At 44.3% G+C, this 23184-nt stretch overlaps 1 protein-coding gene across 2 annotated transcripts in view; it reads right to left on the minus strand.

The window, feature by feature from the left end:
* Positions 1-23184, minus strand: part of GABRB3 (gamma-aminobutyric acid type A receptor subunit beta3) — a 224166-nt gene that overhangs the window by 35608 nt on the left and 165374 nt on the right. For both annotated transcript variants that reach the window (XM_032469269.1, XM_032469268.1), the window contains exons 5-6: positions 5913-5995; positions 3081-3218 (exon numbers count right to left, since the gene is read on the minus strand). In XM_032469269.1, the coding sequence (XP_032325160.1) occupies positions 3081-3218; positions 5913-5995 (221 nt within the window). The remainder of the gene's footprint in view (positions 1-3080; positions 3219-5912; positions 5996-23184) is intronic.

A 23184-nucleotide genomic window follows, 5' to 3' on the forward strand; every position in this document is an offset into this window, starting at 1 on the left:
CTCCTCTCTCAGTTCAATAACCATTCAGTTTTCAACCTATTGAGTGGGTGAGATGCTGGGGTATGTATTAGGGATAGAAATGCAAACCCCAAACAATCTCAATTCTTAAAAACCCTCAGATAAGCAATTAGGAGTCAGTTACATCGTGCTCTCTAATCCAGCAGAATGATGTCACACATTTTCCAGTCTTAAAGTTCTGATCAGTCACCAGACTGTCTGTCCTCAGACTCAAGTACGCCTCATTCCTGGACCCACGCATTTTGATTAATGGCAGCTAACTGCTGTCAGCTTGGGCCAGGCACTCTGGGCTCTTTATTTACATGAACTCATGCACTCCTCTCAACAGTCCTACCAAACCAGGACCCAGGAGATCACCAAGGGTCACACTGCCAGCAAGTTCCAGAGTGTGACCTTGAGCTCCGGGAGCGCTGGCTCCAGGCTCTGAGATTCCACACCCAGTCCACAGAGCCCTCTTCCTGTGGCTTGCTTCCTGCTTCCACACCCCTCCAACTAAGAGTCTGCGTGATGCTGTCCGGGGCGCACTGCTGAAACCTCACAGGCCAGTGAGCGACCCCGCTGGGCCAGGCACCCCCTGCTCCCTCCCAGAGCCCAGGGCCAGGCCCACGCCCCGTTCACGCCAGCCACTGAGTGAATATTTAGGACCGTAGCCTGCAACCTCAGGGTTCCCAGGAGATGGATTTAGGACTGTACCCCCGGGACAACCACAGCAAGGAGCCACTCCAACGAAGTCCTCAAGGAGGCACGACGAAGGAGAAGTAGGTGAGGCACAAAATGTCACTTGTATGACCCTGAGGAGTATCTCCGGAAACCTCCAGAGCACTGGTTCTTCCCTAATCTCGTTTCTGAGAATTCTCTTTCAGCCCAGAGACTCCTTCAATCCAGTTTACTGATCGAAATCTCATTAGTTCAGGACACTGGTGGAAAGGAAAATAAATTAGTATAATATTTAGTTTTAAAGTAGTTTTTTAAAAGTGTGGCTTATGATGTTTCTACATAAATAAATGAACTAGAATAATTTTAAAGTGCAGGCTCTTTGCAGGATGGGGGGTTTATAACTGACTGACAGGGAGCCGCTGGCAACACCCTGCAAATGCAGAAACTTGGTGAGAAGTCGTGACGTCGCGTGCGGCCTGATCGCTCTTGGCAGAGCTTAAATCTTCTCCCGCATTTCTGCAGTTACCTTTTCTCCGGACGTGTTTAGGATATGTTCTACTATATCCGTACTTCAAAGAAAGACAGAGACAGCATGTAGAAAAAAGTGCCCCGAGTGCTTTTGAGCAAGAGGATTCAGGAAGGCCTCCCCTGGAAGCATCACACCTGCCACAGACCTCTCAGCAGGCTTTCTGAGGAGGCTGCAGGAAGATGCAATAAAAGATGCTGCAGGCGGTACCCAAACGGCCGTATCTGCAGCCTTCTCACAAGGCAGGCGTGGGCAGGATTATGCACTGAGAGAAGACGACCCTTATGTTCTGAGCGGACCTCTTTTATCACTTGATGCATGGAACAGCTGGAATCCTAGTTTTAAAAGCAATAAATCATTTTCTTCAACACATCACAGGGCAATCTTCTTGGCTGTGGGAACCATTCTGTAATGATAAGTCCGTGATCCTTGTGGCTCTCACCACCCACACTAGGGCAGCACCCCCGCGCATCCCCTCCGAAGACCGCAGGACACTGTGCAACCGAGGAGAAGTAGCATCGCATGAAAACGGACCTTAAACATTCACACTGCTGTCTCTACGTGCACGTCCCTTGGTTCTTAGAGGCTGCGGTGGAGGGACATTGGCACCTGGCTCACTGCTCACTGGCCAGTGATGGCTGTGTGACTGTGACGTGTCGAGCATCACACAAGGAGTGGACGCGGAGCAGGGTAAGTCACGACCGGGACAGGTCCCTCCTAAGGGAGGGGTCTCCTGAGGACACAGGCACCGCAGAGCTGGACGGGGGTCCACACAGGACTACGGGAACGCAGAGCTGCCCGGGACCCAGCCTGGCAGGCAGCGTGTCGGCAGAGCAGGGGCAAACGCCTTCACAGAGGAAACCACATGCAGAGTAAGCTAAAGAATGAGCAGAAAGTGGCCAGGGCAAGGGAGGAGGGTGACTGTGGGTCACAGGCACTGAAGCCAGAGGCAGCAGGCAGGCGGGCAGGCATGTGGGCTTCACGGACGCTGGTACCCGACCAGGGCGGAGTCCCACCCACTCGGTGCTGCTTCGGCTGCACCGAGAAGAGAAGGCCCAGCAGGGAGGTCCTCGCTCTGCCTTCACTGAGAATCTCAACCTGGGGCTTGTGGTCTTCATGCTACCTCACAGTTTACACAGCGCTTTTGTTCACGACCTCAGCTATCACACAGCGTTCAGTAAGAATACCGAGAAAGCATGTGAGATACATGATTGTAACTTAATAAAACCTCAGCCTGGACAGACAGCAGAGCTGAAGATACCTTCTCGGTTTTGGACAGTTGGCGCTAAGATGACAGTGAAAGCCAGGCCGGGGCAACCCACTGATACTGTTAGGAGCAGACGGCCGTGTCTAGAGGCATCACTAAGTGCAGGTGGCCCAGGTTCCTGGACCAAGGCCGACTGCCAGCCCAGTGGGGAGAAGCTCTCTTACTTTTGAGAGAAGAGCGTTTACCCCCTCAGGTCTTCCTCTCTCCCCATTAGTGGCCTATGGGTTGCTTAAATTCACCCCCAGTTTCGGGGAATAATTAGGTTTATTTATTAATTTTTAGAGCAGGTACTGGGGATTGAACCCAGGACCTTGCGCATGCTAAGCACGTGCTTTACCACTGAGCTATGCCCTCCCCCTCTACCCCCCTTGTCTTTTAGCTTCTCAATAACCAGTGCAGAGAGCATCTCCTGGTCCCTCCTACCCATCAAAGCATATTGATCCCCTCTAGATACAGAGAAAAAGGGTGTGTAAGATGATGAATTACTGATGACGGTCCTTCTTTGGATGGCCCTGCACTGTAAAGTCAGCGGCAGGGCATTCCACAATGATAGCATTACGGCCTGGGCGGCCAGCAGCCCCTCCAGGGAGTGTGAGTGGACGCAGGACCCACCTGTGGCAAAGACAACATTCCTGGAGACCAGACGGTGCTCCACAATGGAGAACTGTGGGAGCTCAATCCTCTCCACTCCAGTGACGGCCTTATCGCCTCCACGCCAGTAAAATTCAATGTCATCTGTGGTGTAGCCATCTGCCAGGAGAGAGAAGCAGGGACATGGTGGAAATGGAGCATCACTTGGTCTACAGGCAGGTCTAGAGAAACTATTACTAGTAAGACGGAGGTACCAGCTGGCCCGTATTTGAAGGAGATGTGCTGAATGCACTTGTCCGTGAGAAGGACCATCAGGCAAGAACTAACTTTCAAATGTTCTCGTGTTTCCTCTGCTGTTTGATTTGGACAAGGATGGTGCTGAAGAGCAGAGAAACTGGGGAGGCCCAGAGCTCTGACCAGAGTTCTGTTTACAAAGCCTAACTGTAGGGCTGGTCTGGACTTTGCACGGAAATGAATTGAAGAAAACATATTTATAGGACTGAATAAGGTGGTTGAAAGAAAAACAAAAAAAGAACTTGAGGATGAAGAGTTCTGGAAAGGCAGCTCTCTCTAAAGCTATTAAAAAGTTAAAACACTGAGCGGTAAATACACCCATTGGATGCTGGATAACAGCAGAAACACTCAGAGCAAGAGTAGTGTTTTTCTGGGCATTTCTGGATGGTTTCACAGTGTTCCTGGCCATAAGCTTTGCCATCCTTAGAGATGCCTTTTGCTGGGACGCTCTTGGCCCTTAGAGATCTGCGCAATGGTCTTGGCAAAAAGCAGGGGGTCGCTTCAGCTGGCTCATGGCAACAAGGCCAGCTCTTGGCACAATGCTCACGCTCACTCCATCACCATTCACTGCTTCCTGAGAATGGCGAACAGGACAGTCACATCTGGTACTACCTGCAGCACCCAGGAGTCTTCTAAAGAATTAGGTCAACTTAAGCAATAAGATCAATTAAAACTCACCCCTGTAGAAAAACCTATGACTACAACAGACTTTTTGATTTGAACATATCATTCAATAAAAGGCAGACAACAAATACTTGACATTAGACAAACAGACCAAAGCTGTAGGGATGACTGACCCCCACGGCTCCTGCTGTCTCCCTGGTCCCATCTGCTGTCCCCCTTCCTCCCAGGATCACGGCAGTCACACCTGTCCCCACCCCTGCCTCCAACTTCCTTACACTCCCAGCGACCATAGCGACCATTAGTAAAACACACTCTAACCAAGCCGTTCCTCTGCTTAAAATCTTCGAAATGTTTCCCCAGGCAATTAACAAAGCAAATCCAAGCTCCTTACAAGGACCTCAAAAACCCACAGATCAACCCCTGTGTGTGTTGTAAGTACATCTATGCACCTTTCCTCGTCTGCGCAGCTCAGCCCCTCTGCCCTCTGGGCGGCCACTCAGACCAGGATGCTGTGTCCAGGGCTTCGGTGCCCTCCGAGGGGACGTATGTATTCCCAGAACTTCAAGTGGCTCACTCTTAACGTATGTTTGCATCTTGAGCTTATTAATAAAAACCTTTTGCACGTGTGTATAGTCAGGTCACCAGAAAATTGGAAGAATTCTCTTCCATTCAAATGCTTTAACCACGGATTCCTCCGGAGCGGGGCGGGGTGGGAGGGAACTCACGCTCTGAGGAAACTGCTTTGACAAGCTTCCTGCCCATCCTCCGCCTCGGTCCAAACATCGCAGCCTCAGAGCCTACGTTCTCCACGTCCACACTTGGAACGGGAGCTGCTTCCTCACTTGGATCCCAAAACTGCCTCTGTGAAACTCTCACCTCCTCGAAGCTGGGTCCTCCGGCCACATGGAATCCACTTCGCTTCCTAAGGCAGCCCTCCAACCATCAGGAACCCCGTCATCCCCCTCCCCTGAGCCTCTGTCCTTCATGCTAAATAATCCCCAGGTGACTCCAGTATGCATCGCTGGACATGATCTCACGTGCCCGGCCTTCGGAAAGCACAGCTCTCAGAAATCGGGGCAGGGATGGAGTGTGGAAGCGAGGGGCACAGCGAGGGGGCCCCGTCTGGGGTCTACACCCGGCCCGCCACCCGGGGAAGCCCCCCCCCAGCATGCTTCTTCACAAGGCCACCAGCACTTCTCATCATAAATACATCAACTGTGCTACAAAGTCAGTTCTTTGCCGTCTCCCCAAATTCAGTATAAACGCTGACAAGCCTAAATCCAACAGAGACCAGTGCTGAAGCTATCCACGGAGGCCAGGGTAAGAGACAGCGACCGCGGCCGCCCCCGGACGCGCCGCCCCCGGACGCGGTCTGGGAAGCAGGCGGGACGTCTGTTACCAGCCGATGCGCCGACCGCCCCCCTCCCTCACAGGGAGCACTACTCAGCGCCCGTTTCCCAAAAGGGTATCTGAACACTCTTCAAACTGAAAATTGTCAAGACGTAGAAGGAGCTCGCTTAGAAAGCCGGGTTCCTTAAGAGAGATGAGTGTTACGTCAACGGCCCGGGGGGGGGGGGTGTCCAGGGAGTCCAGCGACGCATGCGTGATGGAGCGCGCTGGGAGAAACCGCATCTCAGGGTTCACCCCCTTCTCACTGAATGGACGGGGATGGGGAGCATTGGTCCTCTTAAATGTCAGCACAGCAAACAGGCTCTCTTAATCAGGTCGGAAAAGAGACCTCTTTTATGCTGAGTCCCTGTCTCTGTCTTTCTCTCTGGTCCTCTCCCTGTCACAGAAGTGCAATTTGCAGAGCGGAGGTTGAAACCTCTCATCTTTAAGATAGTTAAAACCTATGTCAAGAAAATTATGTATGCCTCGTCAGTGATAAGAAGGCCTAAAACACAAAGTGGATGAAAAAGAAATGCAGATACACACAGCTTTCAATCTCCAGAGTACAGTTCTGCTCATCCAAGGGGTATCTCCTCAGATCCATCATGCACGCCGCGGTCGTGGTGATTCTGAAACACAGAGGGAGGGCGGATGTTAGAGACGGGGATAGGAATATGGCAGCAAAACTGCTTCTCAGGAAACCCTGAGCAACCCTCAGGTGGGACCCCCTTCCCCGAAGCACACCTGATTAAACATATTTCATGGTGTAAACTAAATGAGTAAGTGTTCATTAAACTGTAGGCCAGCTTTATCAAAAGAAACAACACAAGAACTTGAAGTCCTATCACATTATTCACGGAATCTTGTTGCCTTTGGATAATCAAGGGCAGAGAAAGGGGTTCCTCAGGAAGCTATTACCTCGTCTAGTGGCTCTCTAAGCTCTACAGCACAGAGAAAAACTTCTGAGTGGTGCAGCACTGATTGAGATTGAAAATTTTTTTAAATTTATTTGATTTTAGAAAACTTGGGGGGGTGATTAGGTTTATTTATTCATCTATTTCTCTTTAAAGGAGGTACTGCGGACTGAACCCAGGACCTCATGCCTGCTAAGCATGCCCTTTACCACTGGGCTCTACCCGCACCATGAATTCCTTTTTTTTTAACTTATTTTTTAATATGCGTGTAATTATATTTATTTATTTAATGGAGGTACTGGGGATTGAACCTAGGACCTCCTGCATGCCAAGCAAATACTCTAAGACTGAGCTATACCCTCCCCCTAAATTTTTTTTAAACTTATTTTTAATTTTTTTTTTTTTTTTTTGCATAAGTGGGTGGAATTAGATTTATTTATTTAATGGAGGGACTGGGGATTGAACTCAGGACCTTGTGCATGCTAAGCATACACTCTCACCGCTGAGCTACACCCTGCCTCCCACCCCGAGTTCCCTGACTTTCAATGTGCAGTGTTCAAGGAGCTACCAGTCCGCAGGCCCCGCTGTGGAACTCTGAGCTGAGCTGCTGCTCATTTGGTCCTATTTTATCGTAGTTTTCTGTTGGGCTGGCTTCTAATGCTCCCAGGCTTCTCACCACAAGATCATCCATCTTTTCAAAGAGAATGTTTGGCTTCTCCGTTATTGATTATGAATCAGAATTGAGTGGGTCAGCTTCCCTTGTGGTCGGCTGCAGCCATGAAAAGAATTTTTATCACAGCCCCAGGACAGTCAAGCCTCCACCATGCAATGGTTCAACCCCCTGAACATAGAAAACACTCCAGGAAATGTCAGGTTCATTTCCTACTCCACCTAAAGCCTCACTGTAGGGAGACCAGCCCACCCAAAGGCTCTGCTGAAAATGCACCAATTAGGTTGCCAACACTCTCTCTGCCTAGAATCCCGCCCCTCCTCCACCACGGTCACAGCGAACCGGACTGGGTGGGTCCCTGATTCAAGGTCGGGCAACGATTAGCTGATCAAGGACCCATGATGCGCTTTTTCTTCAATATTGCTTTAGGCTGCACACCAGAAATTGACACAACATTGTAAACTGACTACACTTCAATATATATATAAAAAGATGTTAAGTGGCAGGGGAAATGGTTGGCTGGGTGATGGGTTTATATATAGGAACGCTATACTTTCTGAGCAATTATCTGTAATCTGAAACTGCTCTAAAAAACAGTTTATTCATTAAAAAAAAAAAAAAAAGAAGAATCAGTGCCGTGGCCTGAGTTAAAAGGCAGAATGGAGCGCTAGGGATTCTCTCCCATGGAAACGAATTAAAGACAAGGAGGGAGCTGCACTTGCAAGTTCATGAAGCAGAGACTTGTGGTGCCGGTTCCACAATGGAGAGCGGGGCAGAGGAAGAGCAGCAGGGGGAGACAACGCCGAGGGGGCGGCGGCGCCGAGGCTGGACCGCCACACACCGCCTCGCAGGAAGCGTCCCAAGCAGCTCAGGGGGCAGCAAGCGTCCCCGCGGCAGACGGGGAAGCTTTGCAACTGGCAGCCCTGGCTCTGCTCACTCAGTGGTGGGTCGTAAGAATGAAGAAGGAAGAACGTCTTCTCCTGAGGTTCCCTAGAGTGACCTTGAACTCCCAACCATGTTCTAGGCTCCCCCTCTCTTGAAGCCCCGTATTCCGGTATCTCTGGGGACAGTCACACCAATACTTCAGGCAACGTGAGCAAGTCATGCTCCTATCAGCAGACTGTCACCAAGACACCTGTAAAACGCCAGGCATGTGCCAAGGATGCTGGGCTTGTCTCATTTAATCAAGATGCAGGTGGCCAAGGGAACAGGAGTCAGGCATGTCCTTCTATTAACATCTGGCTAAACAGCAGGTTGAGAGAGGGTCTACTTTTCAACAGCTGAGAAGAAGAGTGAGGGAAAGTGTCAACTCCTTTGGCCACCACGGGTCAATGCTAAATTTTTCTCTACAAATAGCGTGCAAGTGCCACGCAGACATACGCTGTAAGATTCCTACCCATGATGAAAATGTGTCCTTCCCAAATGTCACAACACTTCCAGTTATCGTTCCAAAGAGTGGGTTACATTCTATCCAAAGTCAACACAGAGCTCTTGGGTATATTTTTCTCCAGCGTCTGACTTCCTAGCCAACTGGAGAGCCAGCCTCACACTTTTTGAAATTCTGGCATGTTTTATGTATGGCAGGCTGTCAAACCTACATCCAGACAGGATGCCTGTAAGGCAAAATTAGAATAAAGCTCTGCGAAAATGATAAATTTTCCGGACGAAGAGAAAAAGATCTCTCTACTGGAAGTGTTCAAATTTTTAAAGTTTTCCTCCACATTTTGGTACCTATTCACTTGAAGAGAGAGGCCAGAATTGGGATGATTGTTTCTTGTTTGTTTTTCCTTATTGATTTCTGATTATTGTCCTTAAAACACATGCGCGTAAGTGCACATGCACACGCACATCCAAATTGTTGGGGGACTCGCGTGTGTTGTGACATTTCGTAATGTTTCACGGGAATCACTGGAAGGGGAGCATGCGGCTAGAGGAACTGGTGTCTTCAGTACAGCTATTGTCCTGTTTTTTCATTCTGGTATCACACTGGCTACCAAATGGAATAAGGTATAAATATCTGTTCATTACTCTTCTCCCCTGTGAAAGAAATACATAGAAACTCTCCTATGGTGGACAGTAAGTCATGAGGACCTACTCACGACACAGTGGAAGAAAGAAAGAGGTCCTTGTGCCACCAGGAGAGGAAGGCAAAAAAAAAAAAAAAAAAAAAGAAAAGAAAGAAAGGGGGTGGGCAGAGAGATCAAAGGGTACAGTAGGCCAGATTTTGCACCCCTAGGACTTTGCAGAAACCAGAGGAGGGCATTTCATAGTCTCCTGAACTGAGAAGTCAAGCCTAGTTAATAGAGATGGACCAAAGGCAGGGAAACCCCAGTGAAATCTGAGCTCAATTTGCATAATTCCCAACACACACACACACACACACACACACATCCCTTTCCATATTTTTCTGAATGAATTTTATTTGTCCTGAGAAGAGACTTTAACCAACATGTAGCTCCACTTCCACAACCATCAGAAATCTACAAATTCCACTCCTAGTTCTAAGAAATAATGGTGAAGTCAATAAGAAATACTGGGTGAGGCTTTCTCTCCATTAGATTTTTTTTTCTTTTTTTGGTCACAGCATGCAATCGTATCTGCACTTTACGCAAGGCCGGCTGGGAGTTTGGTTTGTGCCCAGCTCCGTGCTCAGCACTTGAATACTCATGCATTCAATCTCACAACAAAAGCATCATATAGGAATTAATATTCTTCCCATTTTGCAGATGGGCAAACCGAGGCTCGGATAGAGTAGGTTGGGCACGTTTATAATGCTACTGGAAGGCACATTCAGATCCAGGCAGCTCAAATCCAACACTCACTCTCCGACCTCCTTGACACGTCTTCTGCCTTCAACTACAGAATGTATTCAACTGTTAAAGCTGACTCAGGGAATGAGGCTCTTGTTTTCCAAGAAGAACAAACAGGGTAGAGAAATATGTTATATGCATTATACATACGTGTGTGTATATAATATATATATATCTCACACATATACACGTATAGAAGTCTCATACATACAAGTTGGAAACATAGTATATAAAAGGAGGAAATAAATATTCTAATGCTACCCCTGCAGTACCAGGAGTGACGTTTCACACACTGTGGAACAGAGTAGAGTTTAGTAGGTCATCCTACGATTGTTAAGTGCTACGTCCCTAAAGATAATGTTTAACAGTCAAGAGTATGAAAATTTAAGGAAATTGTCAGAATAAACGTGAAGTTTATAAAGGGATCATTATCCCCAGCAAGTTTAAAATCCTCTTGTAAGACACCTGCTGTCCTCGGACACCATCCAGAAACGACTCCTGGGAAGAACGGCGTTCAGCACGTCCAAGGGGTCTCACTGTGTCTCGATTATTACTGTTAAGCTTAGGGGATGGACTTGGGTGTCAGCACTTCCATTTTTAAATTTCCGCCAATTAAAAAGGAACGGAAAGGCAGATGCAAACTCTTCGTGACACTGCACACACGCAGGTTTCTCCGCAGAGGCCTGCACTGGCTGCAGTGGAAACATCGCTTTTGGGAGGGGGGTGGTTAGGAAGCCATTTACCACCACAAATATTTGCCTGGAATATCCGCTTGTCAGCCGAGGTACCAAAGTGCTCCGGGTCTTTGCTGGGAAAGGTGAACTACACCCAGGGCCTGCGACCCACGCTTATAACAAATGATAGAGCAACACACGCAGTCTCTTTCCACACTTGTACAAATATTTTAGATTCATGGTAAATGCCAGGGAGAACAGACAAGCTTTCTCAGAGAACTTCTAGAACTAAAGGCTCAGCCCCAGCCCTCTCTCCTCCCTTTACCCCCATTTTCACGTTGTTATCACTAAGAACCATCTACAGTGGGAGCCTCCTTCCATTTGCTGACTGGCAGGCATCCTCCTCTCCCATCCACGGCCATCAGTGCCTAGGATGGCGGCCACGTGCACACCGCAGGTGTCCTGTAAATACTCACTGAACAAGAATGACCTGGAAGATACGGGGACCAGGCATAACAGACAGCATGGAACTCAAGCAAAGTGTGGAGAGAAAAAGAGGTAGCTTGGCCCTTCTTGGCATTAATGCCCCAAATCTAAGAGCCAGAGGAGACCCCTGCCCTCTTGCAAGCACTCCCAGCAGCAGCTCTGGCCTTGCATGCTTACTGACTCTCTGAGGGCCTCCCTGAGCTCACTGGTCAAGGTGCTTGGATGACACTCCATGTGCTGACAGCCCGGTGGTCTCTGTGCATCCTTCTACTGCAGAATGAACCCTTAGCAGGTCGATGCGGATGCTTGTGGGCTTTACAGCTTCCGTGGCGGGAGGACCACAGCAAAACGCAGCCGTCAGAGGGAGCGTGGCCCTTTGATCACAATCTCATCAAACCAGCAGGACCGGGAGCAAGTTAGCAGCACCTCTTGTGTGGCCTCTGGCTTGCACCGGGGATGCCCAAATGTCCAAGAGCTCTGGGCAATGGTTGTTCCCTGCGGCCAGCAGCACACCTGGGGCACCGCCTTACAGGTAATCACTCAGCCCTCCGCAGCTGCTCCCTGGTAACTTACGCTTATGCTCATTCCTGGCTTCATCCCGGGTGCACCAGGCAGCGGAGGCACCTAACACTTTTCCAAGAGAAGAAATCCAGATGCTAGGATTCAGGATCTAATCAAATGATTCAGACCAACTGAGCATCCTTCTGAAGCAAGTGGGTGGAGAAGGCACAGGACATAAGCCAACATTTAAGTTGCCCCGATTTTTGTTTTATTTTACAAAAACATGTAAGAAGACCCGTTGACAGAAATGTCCAAAGGCCTCTGCTCTGCAGCGTACGTGAGGCTGCACCGGGACGATGGCTGTAGTAAGTGAGCCTGCACCTGGGACGATGGCTGTAGTGAGCTGATTGTGTTCGCAGCCTCGTTCCATCACCCTTCCTAGTACCCACCCTCTTCACCACGTCGTTGGCAACTCTTCTCCTTAAGAGGAGCTGTCTGCCCCTCCTGAATGTGGGCCAACTTTGTGACTTGCTTTGTCTGACAGAATGTGTGGACCGACAGTGTGTGTGTCAGTCCCCAGCTTGGCCCCCAAGAGGCAACACTCTGTGTTTCTGGTCTCCTCGTGCTTCTGCCTTTGCTGTGAAAATGCCATGCTCAGGTAAGTCTGCTGGTCCTAGGAAGAGAATGGACACGGGGGCAGAGACCACCTAGCCCTGGGCCTGTGGGTGAACCGGGCAGAATCACAGAGATGCTCACTCATCACCCAGACTCACAAGCAATGAGCACTTACTACCATTTGACATGAAGGCTTTGTAGCTGTTTGTTACACAGCAACATTGTGGCAGTAGGTGACAGATACAACAATCAACACGAGTAACTACACACACAGAAAAGCAGTGTGATTCCCACTTGTTTGTAAAATGAATAAGTGGGACTCACAGCCTGATACTTCTCAGGAGTGCTGTCAGACAACAAAGCCCTCAGTAGATAGCCTGCTCCCAAAACAGAAGCATTTACTTCTGAATTTCCGCGTAAATCCACCATCATTTTAGTCACATCAGTCTTGGTGAAATGAGCAGTCACATCAGGCAAATGAGACGGGCCGCTTTCTGATTTTCCGAACAATATGGTGCTAAAGCAACTCAAAGGCCCAAAGTGGCAATCAGGCTGAAAACCAAAACCACGAGAAAAGCTTATACCAGATCCTCACGCACCTGCCAGGAACAGAACCGTCCGGGTGGATGACTGAGGGTCTCGAGGAAAACACCGCAAGTTCAACTGTCTCAAGAGGAAGGGAGGAAACATTTTGAAAGACTCAAAAAAGTACTTGGTGTCTCCTTACCCATCTGGATCTGTGACGGCGCATGGGTGGTAGGAAGGGGGCTACGTCTAGAAAGGGAGCCACCAGCCACATGTGCCTATTTGTACGTAAATTTTAAATTAATTAAAATTAAATAAAATTAAAATTCAGTTCCTCTGATGCCCTAGCCACATTCCAAGTGCTCGGCAGCCACGTGCGGCTCGGTGGCTGCCATACTGGACAGCAGAGATCAGAGAACACCTTCATCTCAACAAATTCCACTGAAAAGGGCTGGAAAGCAGCATTAAGCCAGGCGGAATGACAGACCTGCCTGCTAACGCAACCTCCCGGCTCCTCCCAGCTCCTGTCTCTGTCTCCCTCTCTCTCTCTCCCCCTCCCCTTCACCTCTCTCCCCCTCCCCACCACCACAGCTTTAGAGGACACACTCCCTAGTTGAACACGCTTGGGGTACCCAGTCAAATGCGCACAACTCATCACCTCAAAGAAAAGCCCCCAAAGCTAGAGGCAGACATCCACAGGGCATGACACAAAATGCCAGAGTGCAAGATGTCACTGAAGACTATTCCAAGTACCGTTCGTTGCATCTGACTTCCTGGCATAGTGGGTTCGCCAGCAGTCGGAGGGAAGGACCTACCCTAACAGAATGCCGATTACATATAACAAATGGAGGGCATTAACCTGGTCTTCAGATTCACATCCGAGGGGCTAAAGGCTTCCAACATGAGAGCGAGACTGAAGGGGGCCAGAGTCACCCTATCCAAAGTCTCACCAGAAAATCACTTTGTCTCCAATGGAACTGCCCGTCTAACGGTAAACACGGTGAATAAAACAAAGAGGTGTTGCATGAAAAACCTGCAAGCCCGCAAAATGAAAGTTGAAACATTCAGACGATGTATGTCTGGTTGTCAAAGGGCATGAATTCTCTTTAAAACAAGAACAGACAGAGGCATCTATAGATAGACGATGTAAAACTGAGGAAAGAAGGCACGGAATCCCAGAGCACCTGCTGAACTGAAATTTGTAATGAACACAGAGACAGTGGAATTGACATGGCTGAAAATCACTGAAGGATGTGGGTGATTTCTTAAACTCTGGAGGGGACACAAGCCACCGAGGGATCTTGTTAACACACAGAATCTGAGCAGAAGGTGTGGGGTAGGTGTGCGGTTCTGAATTCCCCCAGCGATGCTGCTGTGCTGGTTCAGGGGACCACACTCAGAGTGGAAAGGAGAGCGCACAACCTGTAAAACCTTTCTAAGGGCCGAGGAAGAAGACAGAGCTTCGAAAACACAGAGAAAATAATAGGTCCAGGACAGAACATCGGCAGGAAACTGAGCTTTATTGTCAGATGAAGAGAGCAAAACCAAACAGCATTCAAGTCAACAAAATAGAACAAAATATGAAACAATGAAGAATAATCATCTTTTTTTAGTCAGAGGAAAAGATGCATAATGTGAAACTGACCTTTGTCACTGTGTGTAAGTGTACAGGTCAATGGTATTACCTGCACCCACAGCGCTAAGCCACCATCTCCACCATCCATATTCAGAGCTGTTTCATCATCCAAACAAAAACGCCGTGAACATTGAACAACCACTCCCCATCGGCCCCTCCCCCCAGGACCCGGTAACCCAGCAACTTCTATTTTTACTGATGCTAACTAGCTAGGTATTTCATATAAGTGCAATCATACAGTATTTGTTCTTTTGTATCTAGCTTAGTTGACTTACCATGTTTTAAAATTCATCCATAGTGCAGCATGTATTAAATTTTCGTAACTTCTTTAGGGTTGAATAATATTCCAGTGTGTGTATATACCATACTTGGTTATCCATTCATGTGTTAATGGACATTTGGGTTGTTTCTACATTTTTGTGAAAAATACTGCTATGAGCACTATTTACAATAGCCAAGACATGGAAACAACCTAAATGTCCATCAACAGATGACTGGATAAAGAAGTTGTGGTACATTTATACAACGGAATACTACTCAGCCATAAAAAAAGAATAAAATAATGCCATTTGCAGCAACATGGATGGACCAGAAGATCGTCTTTGTAAGTGAAGTAAGCCAGAAAGAGAAAGAATACCATATGATATCCCTTATATGTGGAATCTAAAAAAAAAAAAAACCACAAATGAACTTATCTACAAAACAGAAACAGACTCACACACATAGAGAACAAATGCATGGTTACCATGAGGCCAAGGGGATGGGACGGGATAAACTGGGAGTTCAAGATTTGCAGATACTAATATGTATGAAATAGATAAACAAGTTCATACTGTATAGCACAGGGAACTATATTCAATATCTTGCAGTAACTCATGGCGAAAAAGAACATGAAAACGAATATATGTATGTTCATGTATGACTGAAGCATTGTGCTGTTCACCAGATATGATGACCTAAGGCTATATTTACTTGTTTTAAACAGGTAGTCATTTAAGTTGAAGCACATTCTAAAAGATTTACATTTTTCACGCCCCTTCCCTACATTTTGGGTTTTTGGTGTCATATTTTACATCTTCGTGTTTATCCCTTAGCTATTTATTGTATTTATTTACAGTTGCTTTTATAATTTTCCATCTTTTAATCTTTGTCATATCTTCTTGGTGAACTGACTCTTATCAGTATTTGGTGGTCTTCCTTATCTCTGTTAGTCTTTGACTTAAAGCCTATTTATTCCACATTAGTATAGCCATTTCAGCTCCCTTTTGATTACTATTTGCTTGGAATACATTTTTCCACTCTTTCACTTTAAATTTATTTGATCTTTAAATTTTTAGATCTAAAATGAGTATCTTATAGACAGCAGAGAGATGGATCCTGTTTTATTTTTTTCTATTATGCCCATATCTAGCTCTTCTATGAGGAATTTAATCCATTTACATTTAAAGTAATTACTGATAAGGAAAGACTGACTCCTGCCATTTTGCTGTTTGTTTTCTGTGTGTCCTACAGCCTTTTGTTCCTCCATCTTTGTTTTCTTTTCCGCTTAGTTGAGTTTTCGGTTTTGATTCTCTTCTCATTTCCTCTGTGTAGATTCTATAGATATTTTCTTTATGATTGCCATGGCGATTACATATAACATCCTAAAATTATAATAATCTAATTTCAATTGATACTACCTTTATTTTAACCACATATACTTAATTTGCATTGCACCCCCCATGTTATATACATTACAAGTTGTATCTTTATACATTATGTACTTAATAACATAGATTTATAATTCTTTTTATGTACTTGTCACTTATAATGTGGAAAATAAAAGGTGGAATTACAAACACAAACTACAATATTTACTTTACTTAAGATCTTTATATCTTGATGCAACTTCAAGTTACTGTCTAGCATCCTCTCATTTCAACCTGAAAGACTCCCATTAGCTTTTCTTCTGGGGATGATCTCGTGGTAATAAGATCCCTCAGCTTTTTTATTTTTTTTTTAATTTCTTACTTGGTCCCTTTAAATTTTTTTCTTTTTTATTGAGTATAGTTGATTTATAATGTTGTGATAGTTTTAAGGGGCACCCCCATCCTTCGCTTACCTGGGAATTTATGAATTGCTCTTATATTTTTGTTGAAGTATTGTTGTTGTACAATATTATATAAGTCACAGATGTACAAAATAGTCATTCACAATTTTTAAAGGTTATACTCAATTCACAGTGATTATAAAATATTGACTACATTCCTTGTACAATATATCCTTGTAGCTTATTTTATACCTAACAGTCTGTAGCTCTTACTTCTCTACCCCTGTATTGCCCCTCCCGCCTCCCCTCTCCCCAAGAGTAATCACTAGTTTGCTCTCTATATATGTTCCTTAGTTTTGAAGGACAGTTTTGCCAGATACAGAATCCTCTCTTGACAGGTTTTGTCTTTTTAACACTTTAAATATTTAATTGTCCCACTGCCTTCTGGCCTCCAAGGTTTCATATGAAGAACTGGCTGATAACATCTTGTGAGGCTCCCCTCATATGTGACAAGGTATTTCCTTCCTGATTATTAAGATGCTCTCTGTGTCTGTGGCTTTTCCCTGTTTGATTCTACGTGTCTTAGTGTGGGCCTCTTTGGTTTCATCCCACTTGGAGTTCATCGAGCTGCCTGGATTTGTGGATTCATGTTTTTCATCAACTTTGGGAAGTTTGGGGCCAGTGTTTCCTCAGATAATCCCTCTGCTGCTTTCCATCTCTTGGGGTTCTCATAACACATATTTTGGTGCCCTTGATGCTCCTCACAAGCCCCTGAGGCTGCGTTTACTATTCTTCAATCTCTTTTCTTCCTATTCCTCAGACTCAATAATTTTAATTGTTTTATCTTCAAATTTGCCTGTTCAGAACCCCTCTACTGAAATTCTTCACTTCAATTACTTTATTATTCACCTTCAGAGGTTTTTTTTGTTCCCTGTTATAATGCCTATCTCTTTGCTTCATTTTGTTCATTTTATTCATATATCATTTCTCCAATTTCTTTTAGTTTCTTGGCCATGTTTTCCCTTAGCTCTGTAAGCATAGTTAAGGCAGACAATTTAAAGTCTTTGTCTAGTAAGTCCAATGTCTGGGCTCATTCTAGAACAGTTTCTGTCAGTTTATTTTGTTTCTTTGAATGGGTCTTGTTTTCCTATTTCTTTATGTCTTGTGATCTTTTTCTCGAAAATTGTGCATTTTATTATTATAATGTTGTTTAACTCTGGAAATCAGATTTTCTCCCTTTCCCTCGAGTTTGCTCTTTTTGGGGGCAACATTTTAGAAGTCCATTTGTTTTGAGGTATACCTAACTTTTTTTTAAAAAAGACTATTCCTTGTCAAGTTTAATCAGCAAAATCTCTGTTCTATTAGTACATGTTCAGCTAATGTTTTAACAGCGATTTCTTTGAATGCCAGGAGCTTAAACAAAAAACCCACAAACCAACAAGAAAGAGAGAACAGCCCCCTCGTCCAATGGTGCATTCCTTCCCCATTCAGCTAGGTTGGCTCTGAGCCTAGGAATCAGCCAAGGCAGAAACTTGAGATCTGCTCAGGATGTTTCTGAGCAGCTGTCTTGCTTAGGCATATGCATGACTTCCTAAATTATTCTGTCTACATGGCTGCTTTTTGAAAGAACTAATTTGCAAAGAGTTTCACCCTACCTACCCCTTTGGGCCTCAGATGGTCTATTTTACATTTCCACCCAGAATCTCTTGCCCTAGGTATCTGTAGGTCTGTTGAAGCCTTTATGAGTAGGACCTGCCTCTTTTCCTGTCTGCTTTATGAGTTATGCAAAATAGAGATGAGACTCTAGCTTCAGTCCTTCAGGTGTTCTCCAAACAGTTTAGAACATATGCATACAATAATTCACAAGCAAGGTCTGCTCTGCCCCCTCTGGTGCCAGAGGGAGGGCTGGTACCTGGGCTGCAGCCTACTCCAGATCAAAACTGCCCCAGTACCCGGGAGGGGATGGGGAATGGCAGGTGAAAATGCCACAAAACTTTCCTACTCTTTTGAATATGGTTATTTCTTTACTTGACATTTGGTTGGTTGCTATAAACCTGGGAGTATTTTCCAGAACGCCTACAAAATTGGTTTAGACGGCTTCTGCTTGTTTTGTAATGTTTCTGTGGAGAAACAAGAGCTTAGAGCTTCTAAGTCTGCCATTTTGCTGACATCACTCCCCAGTAAAGAGATCTTTAAAAGCAAGAGGAGGAGGATGTTTATAAAGATACAGCAGAAATTAAAAAACAGATTTATGATATAAAATCAAAGGCTAGCTCTTTAAAAATATATATAAAATAGATAAATATTTCTTGATGCTACTGAACAGAATTATGAGTGAAGAAGAGAATATAACGATATATTCTAGAGGGCAACATATATGTGCATGTTAATGAATCAGAAAGTCTAGATAAAAAGGATATTTTACAGAAAAACATGAATTTTCAAGATTGATACAAGAAGAAGATCTAAAGAGACCTGTAAGTATGATAGAAATTAAAGCCATGTGTGCCAAACTGGAAAATATCATTCAAGGACCTATTCAAAGTACCATACACCCATTTTTATAAAAACATTTCATGTATTGACCCTTGGGTTTGAAACACACAAATCCACTTATATGTGGATTTATTTCAATGAGTATGTGCTACAGTACTACTCAATCCACAGTTGGTTGAATCCTCAGGTGCTGAACTAAAGATACACAGGGCCAACTGTAGAGTTATACATGGATTTCCAACTGTGCAGAGGGTCAGTGCCTGTAACCTCCACACTGTTCAAGGGTCAGCTATATATGTCTACAGGTCAATTCTTTAAATACTTACAGCAACACCAACTCTTCAAGGAATAAATATTTACCATATGATATAATCTATTACAGAACACACAAAAACATAGAAATCTTCTTGATTCCTATTATGTCAAAACACAAAGAAATTTAAAGATAGATATAATCTATTAATATATTTAATAGAATCTATATGATATATCACAAATGTGTGAGATGGCCCCACATTACCACCTTGCCATTGGATAATTTACTAGTGAATTTTGTTGAATTGGTCAATGGTTCTTGGACTCTTCAGCCAACTTATGAATGTTAGTAGAAGTCAGAGTAATGAGGAGAGGGAACGAACTTGAGGATAATTTCTCGGTGAGTTCCCAGCCTTCCCTAAGGGAGATTACTTTCTTCCAGTTGGGACTCTAAGAGGAATGGTGGGTGCTTCACATCTGGAGGGAATGTGGCAGGATAGTGGAGTCTGAAATGGACCTTGGATGTTAGACTGGGAGTGCAGGTAGATTTCATGTGGATTACACATGGGCTATGAGGGAAAAATGGAGGACCAGGAGCTATCTTGGATCCTCTAAACTAGGGATGCATAGATGGATGGAGAAATGGAAGTTGTCCGTGAAGGATGGAGTCCTAGAGCTAAGGAAAGAGCTCCAAGGGACTCCATAGAATGGAAACGTATCCTCCTCTCTCACTCTGCCAACCCCCAGTGCTGGTCAAGGGACCAGCTGGAGAGGGCTGCCTGATGGTGGAGCTCAGAGAAGAGCCAATTTTCAATTATCTTCTAGGTCCAAAGAGCATGAAGCTACTAGAAAGTGGTACAGTTCAAGGAAAGCTTTTCTTACTTATTTCCCTCCACCTCTCAAAATAAACCTTCAAAACCAGAGGAGGACATATGCAGACCACCAAGCCAGTCTGGGAAGGGATGGAGGAGAAGCAGACACAGAGAGGCTGAGAAGTCAACTGCCCTTCCTTTGCCATGACAGCCTTCCAGCCTGAAATCGGGCTGGGCTGTGGAAATGGAAGACATTAATGCTAAATCTGAATTTAGTGTTAGACACTGAACTAAGAAATCCTATGTAACATAAAGATGGAAAAACACTATTACTAGAACGTTGATAGAAAACCATGCAATCTGCCCATATGTTTACCCAAGGCAAAGAAATTTCACAACTCACCGAACAGTGTTTAAGGGGATGGCCGGGGACAAAGAAAACTGCATTACAACTAGATCACAAGGTATGTTTATTACCAACCCACTGGTCATCTCCAGATTTTCGAAAGAACAACTGTAAACTAACCATGGACAAAGCAAATTGAATAATTTCTTAAGAGTACTGACCACCATGATAAAATAGGATTTGTTTCAGGAATTCAAGGATAGATCATGGTAGGAAATTAGTAAGTTACAGTTACAGGTTAAAAAAGAAAAAAAAGATCATACAAAGAGAGAATTAATCAACTCTATTTCTATTCCTGATACTGTAAAAAAGCAATCTAGGGTCAGCTATCTGATTTATAATTAGTTGCTGCCTATAAACTCCGTAAATTGGTGACATCTGTAATTCAACTCATGATACAGTTCCCAGAAACTGAGAGTGTGTATGTATTTATTTGTTTAACGGAAGTAAAAGAATGAGTCATGACCGTTAAACTGCAAGTCAAATCATCCTTCGTGGTGGCGCATGGGAAGCACTCCTGTCACAACAAAGAACTAGGGGTGCTGGACACCAATGGCCCTACTGTTTTTCATTTTCTGGAAGTTGAATTTAATGCAATACAACAGAAAGCAGAAATAATAATGAAGATTAAAAAATCACTAGGGGTGGGAATAGCTCAGTGGTAGAGCACATGCTTAGCATGCACAAGTCCCAGGTTCAATCCCCACGACCTCTGTTTAAAAAAATCATCATAAGCAATATAATTCTAAGACTAAATTCATCAAGAATACTAACTAAATTATTAGATCTAATATGCGATTTGGGTGGCTGGATGTGATATTGGACAAATCCGTCAACAGACAGCTATATACAAACAGATCAATAGTTTTCCCACATATCAATGAAAGTCAGAGAGAGAATGTAAAAATGACCCCATTCCTAACAGTACCACAGTTTTAAAAAATCAGGAATAACCTTATCAAGAAATGAGCGGTTATCTACGAAGAAAATGACAGACTTTTACTAAAAGCCATGACTGAAGACATGAATGAACACAGATGGACCACGGTTATGTAGGAAAGACTAAATATGGTCCAGCATTTGTTCTGCTCAAAGGCCTATTCATGAGCATAATGCCAACCAACATCTCAAATTATTTTTTCAGAAATTTGATAAAACAAATGATTCTAAAGCTCATGTAGAAGAATAAACTAGTAAGTATTGGAACAAATAGCTAACCATTTGAAAAAAATACGAGACTGCTACCTCTCATACACCAAGATAAATTCTGATGGATTAAGAATCTGTAGAATATGTACTTCTGAATGACGGCCATTCTGACTGGTGTGAGGTGACACCTCGTTGTAGTTTTGATGCATTTCTCTGATAATTAGTGATATTGAGCATTTTTTCATGTGCCTATTGGTCATTTGTATTTCTTCTTTGGGGAATTGCTTGTTTAGGTCTTCTGCTCATTTTTGGATTGGGTTGTTTGTTTTTTTCTTATTAAGTCGTTTGAGCTGTTTATATATTCTGGAGATCAAGCCCGTGTCAGTTTCATCTTTTGCAAATATTTTCTTCCATTCTGTAGGTTGTCGTTTTGTTTTGTTTATGGTTTCCTTTGCTGTGCAGAAGCTTGTAAGTTTAATTAGGTCCCATTTGTTTATTTTTGCTTTTATTTCCATTGCTTGGGTAGACTGCCCTAGGAGAACATTGCTGAGATGTACGTGAGATAATGTTTGCACCCCAATGTTCACAGCAGCACTATTTACAATAGCCAAGATGTGGCAACAACCTAAATGTCCATCGACAGATGACTGGATAAAGAAGTTATGTTGTATTTATACAATGGAATACTATTCAGCCATAAAAATGACAACATAATGCCATTTGCAGCAACATGGATGTCCCCGGAGAATGTCATTCTAAATGAAGTAAGCCAGAAAAAGAAAGAAAAATACCATATGATATCACTCATATGTGGAATCTTAAAAAAAAAAAAGACAAATGAGCTTAAATATAAAACAGAAACAGACTCACAGATGTAGAATACAAACTTATGGTTTCCAGTGAGGAGGGGGTGGGAAAGGATAAACAGGGAGTTCGAGATTTATAGATACTGACAGGTATATATAGAATAGATAAATAAGTTTATACCGTATAGCACAGGGAACTTATTCAAGATCTTGTAGAAGCTCGCTGTGAAAAAGAATATGAAAATGAATATATGTATATTCATGTATGACTGAAGCATTGTGCTGTCCACCAGAAATCAACACAACATTGTACACTGACTATACTTCAATTTTAAAAAGTAAAAAAAAAAAAAAAATTGAAATGGAAAATTTTAAAAATGAAGTAGTATAGAAAGAACTGGAATTTAAACGTAATCCACATTTAGCACGTCTCCTTGTCTCCCCCCCAGCACTGCCCTAGGTTTGGGGGATGTAACAATAAACAGGAAACAGGTTCTTCTCTCAGAGAGTTTATATTCTCACAACGGCCTCCCTGCTGCCATGGATGGGAACAGAGAGTCAATAAATATGAAGTGCAATAAAATGACAAGATCATGTCAGATGTGGGTAAGTGCTATGACAAAAATAAAGCAAGACGGTGTAACAAAAAGGGGATAGGTGATCAGAGCAGGACCCGGTAAACTGTCTTCAATCATATGATTCCACTCTGATGCTAAAAATATGAGTATCTAGAAGCGACGTATTACATTCAGCAAAGAGCATGTGCAAAGGCCCTAAGACAGGGACATCCTTGGTTATTTCTGAAGGGCAGAAGGAAGGTCTGCATATTAGAAGCGTGATAAGAGAGGAGACCAGTGGTGAAAAGAGAGGGGTTAGAATTGCAGGAACCAAACCCTGGAGCAGAGAGAGGATGCCAAGGGGAAGCTGATTCTTGAAATGTTCAGGGACTCACTCACTTTCCATTCTGAGAGAAGAGGCGAAGGCGAGCAGCAGGTATGCGGGACGGTGTTTTTGTAAATGGGAAGGTGAAGAAA

This window comes from Camelus ferus, chromosome 27, assembly GCF_009834535.1.
Source record: "Camelus ferus isolate YT-003-E chromosome 27, BCGSAC_Cfer_1.0, whole genome shotgun sequence".
Taxonomy (NCBI): Eukaryota; Metazoa; Chordata; class Mammalia; order Artiodactyla; family Camelidae; genus Camelus; species Camelus ferus.